A 16,420-nucleotide genomic window follows, 5' to 3' on the forward strand; every position below is an offset into this window, starting at 1 on the left:
TAAATCAAGATTAAATTAAGATTTATTAAGTATAAATAAAATGGATTGTGAGCGACAGTAGATCTAGTTCAATAAATACACAGTAAAATCATTAGTTGTTTTGACCAAAGAAATATCACTTTTTATATTCATAGTATCATTGTGAATAAATATACAAAAGGTGCTTGTCTGCATATTAACTATAAAAATGCTTAACAACATTCAATTTTAAAAGATCAAGAGCAGCAAAAGCATTAAGAAAAGTGCCAGGTCTTTAGAGAGAGTGGTGAAACTCCAGTGTGGTGTTTTGTATGTCTGCTATGAGGTAGTAGGTTGAAACATTTGGAGAGGTTTAACAATTAATATAATTATCTTTAGTGGGATATTTTTTAACAGCTGTTGGTCAATATTTAAAGGTTAAGAATGATGCTGTCTTTTAATCTCCTTTTCGACCCATTGCTGTAGCTGTAGTTGTGCAGGTTGACAGAAACAACACAACAAGGGGTGCGTTTCACAGAATCGCTAGCAAACTATGGTTGCAAGTTTTGTCGTTACCAACTTAGTTCAATGATTTGGTGTTTCCCAAAACCATAGTTCCAACAAGTATTTGCAAAAAAAGTTGTATGGTTGGAAGTACGGCTCTCAACCTGTGGTCACAAGCTAGTTTCTTGTTATAAATGACACGGACTTAGATCATGCTCTCGAGCAAAGTAAGCAAGGTGCTAGTACTGTTCAGCTGTTCAATAAGGCAAATATCTTATCAGCCAATCACATGGCAGCAACTCAATGCATTAAGGCATGTAGGCATGGTCAAGACGATCTGCTGAAGTTCAAAATGAGACATGGGAACGAAAGGTGATTTAAGTGATTGAACTTGGCATGGTTGTTGGTGCCAGATGGGCTGGTCTGAGTATTTCAGAAACTGCTGATCTACTGGGGTTTTCACGCACAACCATCTACAGAGAATGGTCTGAAAAATATCCAGTGAGCAGCAGTTCTGTTCTGAGCAGCAGTCACTTCTAATGGCTACTCTCCAGCAGGAGAAGGGGGGGGGGGGGGTCCAACTCAGTACTAGCTAATAAAGTGGCCGGTGAGTGTATACAAATTTCAGAGTGGAAATTTTAGTTTGGAAAGAGAATGAAAGCACAGTTTTTGAAGTGAGCATGAGTGAATGTGCTCTAGCGTCCCATGATTGAATCAAACATTAGGAAATAAAGCAAAATAATGGCAAACTAAAATACTGATTTAGTCCTCAGATGCCATGTTTGCTATTTACAGCAATAATCTGACATTAATTCAATCATGAACCGATTAATTAGCAGAAGTTATTACTCCACACATTTCTAGATTGTTGAGCCAACGTGGTTCGAATGACAAAATAGTGGTTTTGGGAAACAATCATGACTAGCTAGTTAATTTCTCAAATGATTGCATTGTACTATGGCAGTTAAGCAGCAATTTATATCATTGTATGGGAAACGCACCACAGATTTCTGAAATAACCCTTCTCACATCTCTACTAACAAAGTGCTTGATAGTTTGAACAGGACACTACAAGACAAAATAGTCCCAAACCTCTAAAGTTTAAGTCACAAAATAGTCAAGATCCGCTTGAAAATGTTGTCACGGTTTCCATGTATCCCAGAGGTTCGATGACACCTCCAGTTTCCTCAGCTCCAGAAGTTTTGTCACATTTGACTTCTTTGTGTCCCTGTACAGGAATGCTTTCTTGTAGTACAAGGATATTATCACTGTTAACGTCACTGACCATACTGTAGTCCTCCTCTACCAGGAGCTTTGGGTCTCGTTTCTCTTTGTCAACCTCAACGTACCCAGTAAATCCACCAGGGGTGATGCTGACTAGCACACATTTGCTATCGGAGATCATTTGTGTGTTTTGGTCCTGAGCTTTTACTGGCGAGCCATTGGAATCAAGGTGAAGTCGTTGTTGAAGGTCTTCAAGGACAATGATGGTGTCACTTAGCTGTTTGGAGACAGTCCCAGGTTGAGTTTTTAGTCCCTGACTGCTGTTCCATGTGATCTGGATGCTGTTTTGTGCAGTTTCTGCGGGACCGTTTTTTCCCTTTTGGTAATCAAGACGAGCTTTGGTATCAAACTCCGTTTCCTCATCATAGTCAGAGACCACGAGATACTCCACCTGACGGTCTGAGCTCTGGGCTATTTGGGGATATCCCAGAGTAACCAGAGCACTGAAGATCTCCTCAGACTTCCCACTCTGTGAAACGAGAAGTAAAATGACCTTTGTATTTTGGCACAGCAGTTTTGTGGGGTCAATTCATTGTCAGTTGGAAAGGTTTATTTTTTTGTGACCATGATGGAATGAAGAAGAAAACCTCAGTACAGATTGTTTTGTGAAACTTTCACGATGTAATACAAACTTCAGTTGAAAACGATATTGGATTTAACATTAACACTAAGTCTTAAAGTGCCACTATTGTGCTTTTTGAAATATTACCTTTCATGCAGTGTGTAATATAGCTGTCTGTGCATGTAAACGATCTGCAAAGTTGTAAAGTCGAAAGTGCACGATGAATAAAGTTATTGTCTCCCAAAAGAAAGAATCGACTCTGAACCGGCTAAACGAGTCGTCAGGAATTCCAGTCTCACTTCCGTGAGATATACGTAATGTAACATTTGCATAATGTCCACCTATGGTCTTCACTGGCTGCACGCGAACGTCTACTTTGACCCACCCTAAAACACTGTAGCTGGTTTGTGTTGTTAACATGTCGAGAAGATGCTGTTTTCTGAATATACAATTAGAAATATACACATCAGTTTGTTGATGGACACTCACACTAATGGTGACGGTGAGGAATTAGTTGCAACATCTCATAATGCACCTAAAACTGAGTAGCGCATCACTGAGAAATGTCCTGCTCAGGTCGTCCTTGCGATGGAGGTTCGGGTTGAATAACTAGTTGTTCCAGTGTTTCATCAGTGGACTCGCGTTCGGATTGATATGTTAAAATTAAATCGTTACCGTGTGTACAATCGCTGAGGACTGAGGAAGCCTCTGGAGCTGAAGTTCAGTTATGCTAATGGACGTTTAGCTTCCGACACGCGCTGTCCGTGGTAGACCAATCACAACAGACTGGGCCGTCTGGCCAATCAGAGAAGAGTAGCTCGCGGAAAGGAGGGGATTAGAGAGACTGAATCTTCAGACGAGTCGTTTGAGAATCATTGAAAAATGTGGTGATGTGCAAATGTATATTATGAGAAAAGAGTGTTTTTTGACCTTGGATGCATGTAAACATTGTAGGAGACCTCCAAAACAAAATGAGGAACCTTTTAAATAGCATAATAGTGGCACTTTAAAGGCACTTTATTGTAAATAAAACAGCACTAACATTATAAGTCAACCTCAGGGAAAATTTAATTAAATAAAGTAATGCATGATATGGCCCCTTTAACAAGCTTGAAATGCACAAATTATGGTAGTGTCTACTGTACCTTAAGGAGCTGAGTGTCTATGCCACTGATCTTCGGTTCTGGAACAGGTGGCAGTAAAAAATGCTTCACCCTAGAGAAGAATGCAGAATTAACTAATTTTTAATGTAAGAGTGGGCACAGTTTTATTTAACTTGAATGTGCACGACTTTTGCTTCCAGTTATTTCAGTTGAGCAAAAACATTCCATTATGCTGCTTGATGTAAAAAAATGTTTTGTTGTATTTGTTCATATTATTTTAATTTATTATTGTAATGAAACATGTTTTATAGCACAAATAGTTTTACCATTTACTACGCATTGTTATTCTTCTAGTTATTGACCTACATTTGCTAGTGAATCAGAAAACTGTGTTGAAAAATAAGGTGGATTCAATATTATGTTAAATGTTCAATTTGTGTCATGCACATAATTCTGGATTCTAAAATAAATCCTGGGAAAACTGTTATCTTTTATGCACTGTCATTAGTGTAAATCCCTTTGTCAATAGGTAGGATGTCATGCTTACTGTTTCATCTTGACTGTCAGCACTCCTGCAGTCAGCAGGAAAATTATGACAGTTAGAGTGACGGCAAGGATCATAACTGCATTCTGTGTGTCAGACATAACTGCAAAATAAGAAACACAAAGACTTGTTTACTTTAAAGTGTCATCATAATCCTTTAATGCTGTATATTGAGTTAAAGGGGTCCTGAGTTACAAAACAAAGTCCACTCCAAAGGGAGTTATTCACTACATCAATAACTAAGCACTGTTTCCGAACTCCTTGAAATGCTTCAATTGTTGTCTTCAGTTTTCTACCGGGAACGTCATTTATATTCCTCATTTATATACAGTAATTCCCGTCCAAACCATATGCAAAAAAGGCCTGATGTTTGAATTTCATTAGTAGTGCGTCGAATTTGACATTCCAAAACACTCAAAGCGGTTGACCAATCACAGTACACTAGTCCAGCCGACCAATCAGAACACATTGTGTTTTTCGTAGAGCTGGGAACTAAACCGAGTGTTTCAGACAGACTGGGAAGAGAGGAGATGCAATAGGCTAATGTAAAATATGTGAAAATTTAGTTTTTTGAACATTCAAGCATGAAAATCTATTCTAGTAAGACTTTGAAAAAGGGCATAATAGGTCCCCTTTAAAATGTATCTAAAGGGAGAATTGTTTAAAAAAAAATCTACAAAGTTATTTCAATTATCTTTATTTATACTTTACTTTCCTGTAGCCTGCACACTGTTGTGTAAGGCTAAAACTACTCAGTAATGTAGAACAATGGCTGGAAGGTGTGAAAGATTGAGTTGCTGTTGCTGGTATCATCTTACTGTCTGGAATCTGGATGAAAGCGGATGGGCTCCACTCACTCCAGAGGCCTTGGTCTAGTTTGCAGCGCACTTGCACGACGTACTTTGCTCCCGGCTGAGGACTATAGATGCTAAACTCCAACTGTTTTCCAGCACCATATGACTACAAACACAAGAAGAATGTGTCTCAATCATAATTATTACATGGTATCAAAACTTTGAAATGCAAAAATTAGCTTCTTAAAACAAGGGCCCCTATTATAAAAAGGAGAGTTTCTTTTTCATAATGAATTGATAATTAATTTATCAATCATCAATTAGAAGCAAATGTATATATAAATATATGGAATATTTTTAGATTGTTAAAGAAAATCCTGTTTTATTTATGGACCCCAAGTTAAGTATAACAAATCATTATAACATTTGAATCTCACCTCCCAATTGCTGCTGTACGCCTCGTCTCCGCTGTTTTTTAAGCGAACTTCATATCTGATTGTTACCCAGCCTGAGCGGGTGTCTGCGTCATGGGGAGGCTGCCACTGCACCAGGAAATATGGACTGTTCTTGGTCTGCATCAAAGTCACATTCACATTCTCTGGAGGGTGAGGCTGCACTGTGTGAAAGAAGATGAATTATCTTAAATGACATTCAACTGCACAGACACAGGGGTGGGTTTACCATTTTGGGGGGCCCTAAGCAAAATTAAGTGAAAAATATGCTTCCACTTTCAAAATGCTTACAACAGAGGCAGACACGCTGCATACACACGTTACCCAGACAACAACATAGTGTTGGCCCAGATCCGGGCCACATCTGATACATCTGGATTACACTCGTACCAGATGTGGGCCAGATCTGGGCCGACACTATGTTGTTGTCTGGGTATAATCACCACTGCTGTTGTGGCGAATTCTGACTCCTATCGATTCCAATTTTTCAAGTAAAAATAAATAAATAAAAGTCAAACATTTAGATATCAGACATATTTAGTCATTTTGCAAAACATTTTGTTACAGCTGAATACCACAAACAAAACCCAGCAGCCTCAAGAATACTTACACGAGGAACTTTGCCTATAGGATTTAACAAAAACAACTTACTAATATATATTCAAACCATTAATAAAGACCATTAAACTGTTTGTTTAATAAAATACATTATTGTTAGTAATAACAGAACAGAAGAAATTAGCAGTAGCACAAATAAATACAACTGAACAAAGTGCAATAAATCAAATCAAATGTAAAATAACACTGCATATAGTTATTTTTATAAATAAAATATAGATTAATCCTTATTAAAGTTAAAGTTGTTCAGTCAAGATCTGACAAAATTGTCAAAATATCCTTGTAAAGTGAGTATTTTTCTGTTCAAACGCAAGAGAACTCAATATTCGCACACTATATGAGAGGCGAGTGCATCTTATTGCGCTTGAATAGATGAAAATCACATTAATTGTGAACACAGGAATCGATGAGCGATAACAAATATCTGATTCCTGACCTTAAGTATGCGATTCGATTTCCAACCCTATAGCTGCCAGTAAATACAGGCAGTGACGGTGCGGACACAGCTTGTTCAATGTGCGACCTGGGTCTTTAGCCTCATCAGATGTTTCATTTAGATTTTGGGGTATTTTTTTTGGGGGGGGGGGGGGGGGTCTTTTTTGAGGTCCTTTTGGGTATGTGTGCTTCATGTTTGTTTCTTTCTACTTATCCGGACCGCTTGGTAATAAATAATGTCAAATGGAGTCATGAATTTAGTTAATTGCTTTTGGCCAGCAGGGGCCCCCAAGCCTGCGGGGCCCTTTACATTTGCATGGTTTGCGTGGTGGTTAAACAACGCTACTGCACGGACACGATGTTCCATTACAATCAGTGTGCAACTGAACAGTGACAACAACACATTTACTAAAAAAGGAAAGAACTGAATAGGGTCTACATGGATGGCTATTCCTCATATGCTTCTTGTACACTACCATTCAATTCAATTGTATTTATAAAGCACAATTAAAAACAACAACAGTGCTGTACAATATACTAGAATGAATTAAAAATACAATAGAACCCACCATAAGAAATAATGAATGTAAAACAGGGCATAAAACAAACGGACATCACAAGTTGTATGCTAAAGAGAAAACATGTTTTTAACTTTGGAAATATGAACTGCTGCTGCATTTATAATAGAAATCAGTAAACTGTTCCAAAGCTTAGGTGCGGCTACGGTGAAAGCTTGATCACCCCTAGATTTTAACTTTGACAGTTAATTAACTCTGGTTGGCGGACCTAAGAGTTCTCGCTTAACGGTGTTCACACAAAAGGTCAGAGAGGTAAGAAGGGTCAAGGTCCTTCTCAAGAAAGAGCACTTTGAAATTAATTCTAACACAGATGTGTTCGCATCAAAAGAACCATTCACAAGTTAAGAAATTCTTGAAAGAGTCCATCGTTGTTTATGGAAATGAATAATTTTAATTCAGCAAGGATGCATTAAATTGCTCAAAAGACTCAAAGAAAGTTCAAAATCCTGGAAGAAATGTTCTGTTTCCACAAAAATATTAAGCAGCACAACAGTTTTCATTGATAATACCAAGAAATGTTTCTTGATTTCTGAAGGATCATGTGACACTGAAGACTGAGGTAATGGTTGCTGAAAAATCAGCTTTGCCATCACAGGAATAAATATATATTAAGGAACTTTTTAATATATATTAAAATAGAAAAAAAGTTCATTTAAATTGTTTTAAAATAGTTTTAATGAATTTTTGATCAAATAAATGCAGCCTTGGAGAACTTTTTTTTGAAAAACAAAGCATACTATAACTGCATAACTGTTTTTATACACTTAATGCGTTAAAAAAAAATCCCCCGTGTGTCAAACCATCAACCATATGCCAGCACATTCAAGCATCTTCAGTGGGATATTTGATACATGGCTTGAGTTTTGCATTATGCTAGACACAAACCTGTTCATCCTCATTCTCTTCAGCTAGTCAGCCAGATCGGCCTCTGTTTAGTGCCATTTAGTACTTTTCCATTCCACCCAGACGTTCTAAAAGTCATCACCGTTTAACTCACCGTTACAGATGGATAAGCCCAGTGCACACACATTTCCAGCAGGAACTGCAATGGTTTAGGGGAAATTGTAACTAAACTATATAATTCAAATGCAGCATTATCTGCCTTGTGTTCTAGTAGAATGATCTAACTTGATAGTAATAGAAGTTCTGTAATAAACAGTTTCAGCATGAGGAAATTAATCTGCATGTGCCTTTATGCTCAATATAGCAGTATATTGAGTTTTATAAGTTCAACTCCACTCCCGTCTTCATGAATCCTTGAAAATGACAGGAAGGGATGGAGCTAAACTCTGCAGGACAGTGGCCCTCCAGGACTGAAGTCGCCCATCCCTGTTTAATATACACTATATTTAGCAGGCGGCTCACTGCACTGTGGCTGTTGTCAAAACAACCCTGAAATTGGTCTCTGTAGTAAAACATCATTAACCATTCAAGCATGCTCAGTATACGCTAGGGGCATTTTGCAAGCACATAAAAACAAATCCATTTTTGGATGCATTTTAACATGTTGTAAACACAATAAATGAACTCACCGATATCCATAACATCAACTTCCACAGATTCTGAATAGGCTTTTCCCAGTGTATTGGAGGCCACCACTGTGATGTTGTATATGATCCAAATAGAGGTGTGCCGCTTATCAAAATAACAGGAATTGTCCCCCGCCTTATGATAATCCGGGCATTCAAAGACTTCCACGGAGCTAAAAAAGTTTATTGATGGTTTAAAAGTTGAAATTGATGACATAACTTGTGGACAACAGATGAACCAAAACCTGAGATTTGTTGTTATAAAATATGTAAACATGAACTCATACTAGCTTTAGTGTGCTTATTTATAAATGTGCGTACTGTACAAATGTTCATATTTAGAGAATAACAAAAATTTAAGTTCCAGAATTATGAGAGCTACAAATATACACTACTGTTCAAAAGTTTAAGGTCAATAATATGTTATTCAAAGAAATTCATTTTAAAGAATTGTATTCAGCAAAGATGCATTAAAGGGATCAAGACATTTATAATGTTACAAAAAAATTATATTTCAATGAAATGCTGTTCCTTTGAATTCATCAACAAATCCTAAACATTTTTTTTTTAGCAGGGTTTCCCCAAAACTTTTAATCAGGAGGACAGCTGTTTTCAACACTGATAATAAATCAATATTCAACATTGATAAGTAATGTTTCTTGAGCAGCAAATCAGTATATTCAAATGATTTCTGAAGGATCATGTGACACTGCAGCCTGGAGTAACGATGCTGAAAAATCAGCTTTACCATCACTGGAATTAATTATATTTTAAAATATATTACACTAGAAAACAGTTCTTTTAAATTGTAATAATGTTTCACAATATAACTGCATTTTTAATCAAATAAACGCCATCTTGTGAACATAAAATACTCATTTCAAAAACATTAAAAAGTCTTACCAACCCCGAACATTTGAACAATAGAGTATAGAGTAAATCATGGGATATCTTATTGAGCCAAGCAAAGCCTACATTCAAAACTGTGTCAGAATAAGCACACAATGAGGCAGTTGTCCATGAATTAATACAGGGAAAAAGAAAAATGTAAAGGCAAGTTAAAAGGTACAGTGATGAATAGTGATTTAGGTTGCACTGACCTCTCTTTTCTATAATACAGTTGGTAGCTGGTGGGCAATCCACCAGTGGATCCAGGCTCCCACCAGCAAGTAAAGGTCTCTTTCTCGGGTGACCGACATCTTGTTAGTCTGGGCCTCCCCGGGGGAGAATGACCTGGAGAGATATTGTAATTGAAGAGTATATGATATATGATATCTGTAAAAGCCTATTATAGAACACCCTGTTATTGAATTCTTCTGGAATTAGTCCATATGTTGTGTGTTTATGGGTATTAAATATTAAAAAACTATACATATAGATGCTTGGTTAAACTCAATATATAGAATTTAAAAATCTGCACCCTGTTAGCAACATCAATTCAAATACAGGGATTCAATTCTGAAAGGCACACAACCTGATGTGCTGTACAGTTTATAGACAAAAGGCCAACCAAAAAAAAAAAATCTGTGCGCACAATCGCAACTGTCTAAATTGTTTGGCTGATTTTTTTTTAAAGTCGTGCTTTGCTCACTTACACATGCTGTGTGGGATCCAAGAGAGAAGCCACATCAGAGTCAGCGCCTGCTCTGCATCTCTCCGCATTTTTCCTGCATGAGAAATAAAACGTCCACAAAGTCAATACGGTGTCCACTCCACACCAACCACGTTAAGTACCACCTGTAGAGTTTGTTTCTACTTTAAACATCAATCTAGACATGCAAAACAACCACTTAGCATGTGTAAACACCTTCACTTATCACAACAGCTGAAAGGTCATTATGTGTACAATTGCATCGAGTTAACTAACTCTATGCCAAGACATATATAAAAAAAGATGATCCCTCTCTGATTTCATAAATAATGGCCATGATGGCATTAGTGGATTTTACTTTTTTATGTAGTAAATACACTCAGCTAAGTAAGATGATGAGTGACATTTTGATATGATAAGACTCTGATTATGAGAGCAGCACAATCACAAACTAATCATAAAACATTACAAACCACAAGCACATCATGATCCCAGAAGAGATGTTTAACACAGAAAAATGAACAATGTTTATTTCTGACAGCATGGTAATGTACAATGTTATGAAGACAAGGCATCAACAAAAGAATCGGGCAGGTGCAGAGAGGTGACTTAATGGAAAGTTACTGCCTTGGAAATGGTGAGTTCCAATGAGAGACAAATTGAAAGGGTCATCAATCTGCTTTATGTTTTTGGATCATTTTTAGAAACACTTGGCAACAATATCTTGTAGAATATAGATGCAATTCATGCAATGCATTTTGTGTTTCCATGTTTTAGTTTCCATGGACATGCCATCGGCTTTATTTACAAACTTATAAGTCTTCAAAATGCCAAGGACGAGATTAACCCAAATGCTCATGCAGTGAACTTGGTATAAATCCGACAAGCTATTGTCTGTGGTCAGTACAGTCTTTTATTTTCTCACAATATTTGCATATATTGAGAAGGAAGTGGGCTGAAGTCCAGGTTTAAAGGACCTCGAAACATTTGACATTAAAGGAATAGTTCACTTAAAAATGAAAATTCGGTCATCATTTACTCGCCCTCAAGTTGTTTCAGACCTGTATGAATTTCTTTCTTCTGCTGAACACAAAAGAAGATATTTTGAAGAATGTCCGTAACCAGACAGCTGAAGTCATCAGTAGGAAAAAAAATACTATTTAAGTCAATGGGGTCCATCAACTGTCTGGTTACCGAGTCCGACATTCTTCAAAATATCTTCCTCTGTGTTCAGCAGAAGAAAGAAATTAGCCCATCACCACCCAAAATCAAACACTAAGCAAATAACTAACTAAACATTCATCCTTAAAAGTCAGATTTTTACTATCTAAGATTAGATATAACAGGGCTCAAACACATGAGGGGAAAGCTGGCAGTGGAGGCCAAGTACCATCAAGGATCAAACTAAATGTATAAACGGTCTAAAGAATTATCAATTAATACATATTTTGCAACAGGCAACACAAAAGCAAGTCTTTTCCAAAAAATCTGTTCATCTGATGCTCAAATAGGGAACAGCAAACTGCATACTATTTCTGAGTCTACTCTACACAAACTCCAGTCTCATTTGGTCTCTCCTCAGGGGCTAATTTTTGCCACCGCATTCTCAGTCACTGATAACAATGTGATAGAGAGCCTAAGTCCCGCCCCTCCGCTTCCGGCTCATGGGACCTTATTTCGGAAAAAATATGTATGGAAGTCAATGGCGAGAGATAACTTATCTTTTTATTCCGTCTGAACTGTGCCCTGAACTACACATATGATGTTTGTCAATTTAAAAGGTAATTATGAAAGTCAAGAAAGTCGCAGTTTGTCATAAAACAGAAGAGTAACGTTTAGTTTTATGTGAAAATCGCTCAATGAACTACATCTCTCGTCTCGCACTATGTACGTCACAAGATCCGTTGCTCGTATGTGTGTATTCTGGCTCAAAACACTCAGGCATGACGGCGTAACGTTACGATTATAATGTAAGACTATAGAAAACATGACAGACGTTAGCTTCAGTAAAGTTAGCTTCATTCATTGAGAGAAAAGGTGTGACGTCGCATGTGCGCCTTCTGGGTTTGTAGTCTTTGTAATTACGTATTTTCACAGTCTTATACCTCAGCAGTTTTACATCAAGCTGCGACTTTCTTGACTTTAAAATGTATCTTTTAAATTGACAAACATCATATGTGTAAATCAGGGCACAATTCAAACGAGATCAAAATATTTGTTGTCTCTCGCCATTGACTACCATACAATATTTTTCCGAAATAAGGTCCCATGGTGGTCGACCGGAAGGGGTGGGACTTAGGCTCTCTATAGCCATAAACAAACACATATTGCTTCAGTAAGCCATGATCCCAGTTCATGATCCCAACTGAACAAAAAATGTAGGCTGGAGAAAGAGATTATGTCCTGCAAACTATGCTTCCATCGTCACCGTGATTTCGCCAAGCCATAGCCTAACCGTATCCCTACCCCCTAAATCTAACCCTACCCGTAACTTTTCCCTTGAATCTGAGGGAAATTATAAAAATATATTTTTAAAAAATCGCTTTGCAATTTTCAACTTTTTTATGTTATGCTCTACAAGACTCAGCTCATTTTTTTTAAGTCAGTTTAATGTAATTTAAGTTTAAATTACTTAAACATCCAAGTTGATTGTACTTACAAATTTAAGGTAGCATCTTTTTACAGTGTATGAGAGTAACACTGATGTAGAAGCACCTAACCCTGGTTGCAAGCCAAAACTTGACATAAACTGTAAACTTGTCTCTCAAATGATTGGTTGATTGAAATGTTTTTCCAGGAACAACAAAGATGTTTAATTTAAACAGCTAATAAGAAATACATAAAATAATATTAACTGATGTTTAAACAATAATCAATAATCCAAGAATGACAAAAGAATAGTGCACATTTTAAGGACGCAGCTGTTTAGCGCCATTTAATTATCCTTGCATATAGGCTATAGTTTTGATCGCGGTATTACGGCACAGAACAAAATAAGTGCACAATGACATATCATAGTTTCCGCCGCTTTATAAAACATCGTAATATCGAGTCTTTTCTTTTGACGCGGAGACTCACCTGGATCCGCCACCCAATCCGTGATCGAAATTACACACACAGCTTCACCTGTGATTTTCCCATAATCCACAAACGTGCTGCATTTTGGACTGTTTCACTATGAAAACAGTCTATCTGAAGCGATGTCCCCCCTCAAAACGCACACTATGAGAGTGGAAAGGCCAAATACAAAGTCACCCGGTTGACACCGCAGTCCCTCTGAGTCTTGTGCTTGCACGCAAACAGCCCTAAAGCTGCAGAGACTCTTGAGGAGTGGCATGATGGGTCTGTCTGCAGACCACAAGAGAGGGGCGTAACAGGAAGTGGGCGTAACTTGAAGGGGGCGTAACTTGAAGTTGGCCAAATCACACAGAACCACACTAAATACCCCAAACGAGATGTTGTAGGCAAGATGCCAGCTCGTATAGAGACAACGGTAAGAATATTTTCCCGAGATCACCGTGTAAATCGAAGTGTATCGTATTGCCGCTTTTACATTGCAGCAAGGGCAGAGCAGAGCGTCTGGAACTTTGAGCTTGTCAATCTGTCTCGCTGAGTGTCCAACAGATGCAAGCAGCACAACACTAGTAGATCGCCCTGCCTGGAGTGATCACTTGCCATTATTAAAATGTAAATGCATGGGTAAGATGTCACCTAATTTATTGGTTTCTATACCAGTTTACGACTGTTTCCTTTTTATTTTTTTGTGCAGCTGTGGTGCTTTTGAGTGATTCCTTATTTGTCCTTTATCTGTCCATGTTTGGGCCTAGTTATGATTCAAGTCGAGGTTCTAGTGCTAAAATTATTTTAATAATTATAATATAATAATTATATAAGACTAATGCTTTGTTTTAGACAATAGGTGTTTCTTTTAATTTCACATTTTTCTTGCTGTGGTGACACCACTACTAAAATGAATACTGAGGAAACACTGCTACCATAAAGTGTTTTTCTTATAAAGTTAAATAAAAATCTGAACATGTTTTACACATGAAACAGTCTCTTCTTTTGTCAACAGGTGTGGTATACTGGAACACATTTTCAGAGGAGCATAGAAGGACCAACAGAACTCTGACTAAAGACTAAGATCTAAATCTAGATCTAAAGACTGTGAAGCCTACAGGGGATGTGGACAGAGAGGAAAACTACAAGGATTCGATTCTACTGTTTTTATGTGGCTGGGGGCACTTTCTGAGATCTGATTTTCTATTGGATGTAGCTTAATGCTGCAGCAGTAGCCCAGAACAGACAATTAGTGCCGGAACATATTAGATTGGGTTTGCATAAACCCTCATTGTGTTGCCTTTCAATTAAAAGATTTTTTTTATGGGTGTGCTTGTTGTTCATTTGTCTCAAAAGTATCATAAGATTTGTTTGTCAGCGGTACATTTAGCTGTTCATTAGTGCCGTTGATATCAGTCAACATTTTTTATCATCAGCAAATCAGGAATACAATAAGACATCAAAAGATGTTTACAATTATTTATTTTCAAAAATAAAGCCCAATTCCAAAAGGATATATTAGTGCTTGCTCCACACTCTAGTTGAGGTGGGACGAATAATTGATAAAACAATACATTGCAATATGGTTTCTTGCAATACGTTATCAGTACCCTGGTACAAATGCAGATTGCAGCTTGCTTTACTGTATACCAAAACAAGCATTTCGGTTCTTGAACAGCTAAGAGTCAGTTTAATCAACTCTAGTATGTTCAGTTATGACCCTTCAGTAGCATACGGAACTGTTCTCTAATCGCTTTCACGGTACTTTGATGTCATACACCGACCAGTCTGTGCAGCGCTGCTCTAAGTCGAAAAACCAGTGAGCAACTTGAAGTGGGCGTAACCTGAAGTGGGCATAACTTGAAGGGGTGTAATTTGAAGTCTTGCAGGCTGCAGACAGATTCTATTGGAGAGCCATATTGGGTATGATGTTACTTGCATCACACACAAACGGGCCAATGGTGACATGTTTCCAACAGATGAGGAAAGTTTGTCGATATAAAACATTGATGTTCGCCTAATAAAGCATTGTCTGGAAGTTTCAAATATATATTTTTTAATTATTTAAAGTTATGGGACTAAGGCGGTCAAAGATAAAAAAAAGATAGATGATGGGCCTACATACAGACAGATAAAAAGATGGACAGTGCATTACTAAGTGGTTGCTATAGTGTAGTTCTGACTGGTTACTACTGAGGTGTTCTTTCTGCTTGTTGCTAGGTTCTGTCTATAGGACTTGTCTATAATTAAAAAGTGTGATTTTCTAGACCCAAAAAGTAATTTAAATGAATAAAATCTTAAACTGCAAAAATTGTCTTCTTACTTGTCTTTTCCAGAACAAATATATAAACATTATTAAATCAAGATGTACTTGAGTTTGTAGGCCTACTTGTGAAAATGAAGTGCAGTTTATGCTTAAAACAAGATTTTAAAAAAATCTGTCAGTGAGGTAAAAAATAATAATCTTGGTTTCCCTTTTAATTAAATTAATTTTTTTGACACAACTGGAAGATATTTTTTTCTTATTTTAAGCATAAACTCGCTAGTTTTGCAGAAAACAAGGCCTGGTTCCACAGATAGGGGTTAGATTAAACCAGGATTAGGCCTTATTTCAACTGGGGCATTTAAGTAGCTTTTAAACGTGCCTTAGAAAAAACATTACCGATGTGCATCTTGAGACAAAACAATGTTTTAAGATATGTCAGTGCAAGTTGCTTTCAGTTAAGACAGCTCAAACATGCATTTTAGTCTGGGATTATCTTAAGCCTTGTCTGTGAAACTGGTTAATAGGCTATCTTCATTTTGCTGTGTAGGCTATTAACTTCATGTGCATTTTGTGCAATGAATATACATTTTTCTAGTTATGCCAAGCTCTAAAATATTTTAGTGGATAGAAATTGGGTAAAGCATCTTTTTTTTAAAAAAAAAAACCTTACTCTTAATCATTATCCAATAGCTAAATCATGAACAACTGTAAAAGTCATAAAGGAGTCAAAAAGTATTGGAGTCAGTCAAAACTTGGAGTCAGAAAGGTACCCACAGAGAACCTCTGTACTCACACTGTGTGTAAGCAAACTGTAAAAAAAATATAGGCCCACAGTATATGTGTAGTATGGTGGCAGAGGAGACTAACCAACTTAAACCTTTACACACCATTATACTGAATATCTGATGATCTGGCCATTAATCAACAAAAATGTGTGTGTGTGTTTGTGTGTGTGTGTGTGTGTGTGTGTGTGTGTGTGTGTGTGTGAGTGAGTGAGTGAAGTGAAGTAAAGTAATCGTTTGAAAAGCACGTATAGCCTACGTTATGAACAGCAAGTCTCTATCTCTTTTTGACTTTAAGAACACACTTCCGTTTAAGGACTCTTTGAACTCGGGAGAGACGAAAACACCTTCCTCTTTGTT

The 16,420-nt window shown here is 37.2% G+C and overlaps 1 protein-coding gene and 1 long non-coding RNA gene across 3 annotated transcripts; one reads left to right on the forward strand and one right to left on the reverse strand.

The window, feature by feature from the left end:
- Positions 1–514: 514 nt before the first annotated feature.
- prlrb (prolactin receptor b) lies at positions 515–13,297 on the reverse strand. 2 transcript variants are annotated; one of them, XR_013821242.1, is made up of 10 exons: positions 13,031–13,297; positions 9,957–10,028; positions 9,462–9,594; positions 8,365–8,534; positions 5,187–5,365; positions 4,774–4,915; positions 3,959–4,058; positions 3,454–3,523; positions 1,010–2,215; positions 515–885 (listed from the first exon to the last, which is right to left on the reverse strand). XR_013821242.1 is itself a non-coding variant. In XM_079871130.1 (9 exons), the coding sequence occupies exons 2-9, from the start codon at positions 10,021–10,023 to the stop codon at positions 1,580–1,582; spliced, it is 1,497 nt and encodes a 498-aa protein (XP_079727256.1). In that variant the 5' UTR covers positions 10,024–10,028; positions 13,031–13,297; the 3' UTR covers positions 515–1,579. The 2 variants fall into 2 exon arrangements, 1 of the variants encoding a protein (XP_079727256.1); XM_079871130.1 differs by having other exon boundaries at positions 515–2,215.
- Positions 13,298–13,389: 92 nt separating this feature from the next.
- LOC307158521 lies at positions 13,390–14,265 on the forward strand. The gene is made up of 3 exons (XR_013821243.1): positions 13,390–13,445; positions 13,513–13,651; positions 14,028–14,265. It is a non-coding gene; the product is annotated as an uncharacterized lncRNA (long non-coding RNA).
- The last annotated feature ends 2,155 nt before the right edge of the window (positions 14,266–16,420 follow it).

Source organism: Squalius cephalus (assembly GCF_949319135.1).
Source record: "Squalius cephalus genome assembly, chromosome: 5".
Classification (NCBI taxonomy): Eukaryota; Metazoa; Chordata; class Actinopteri; order Cypriniformes; family Leuciscidae; genus Squalius; species Squalius cephalus.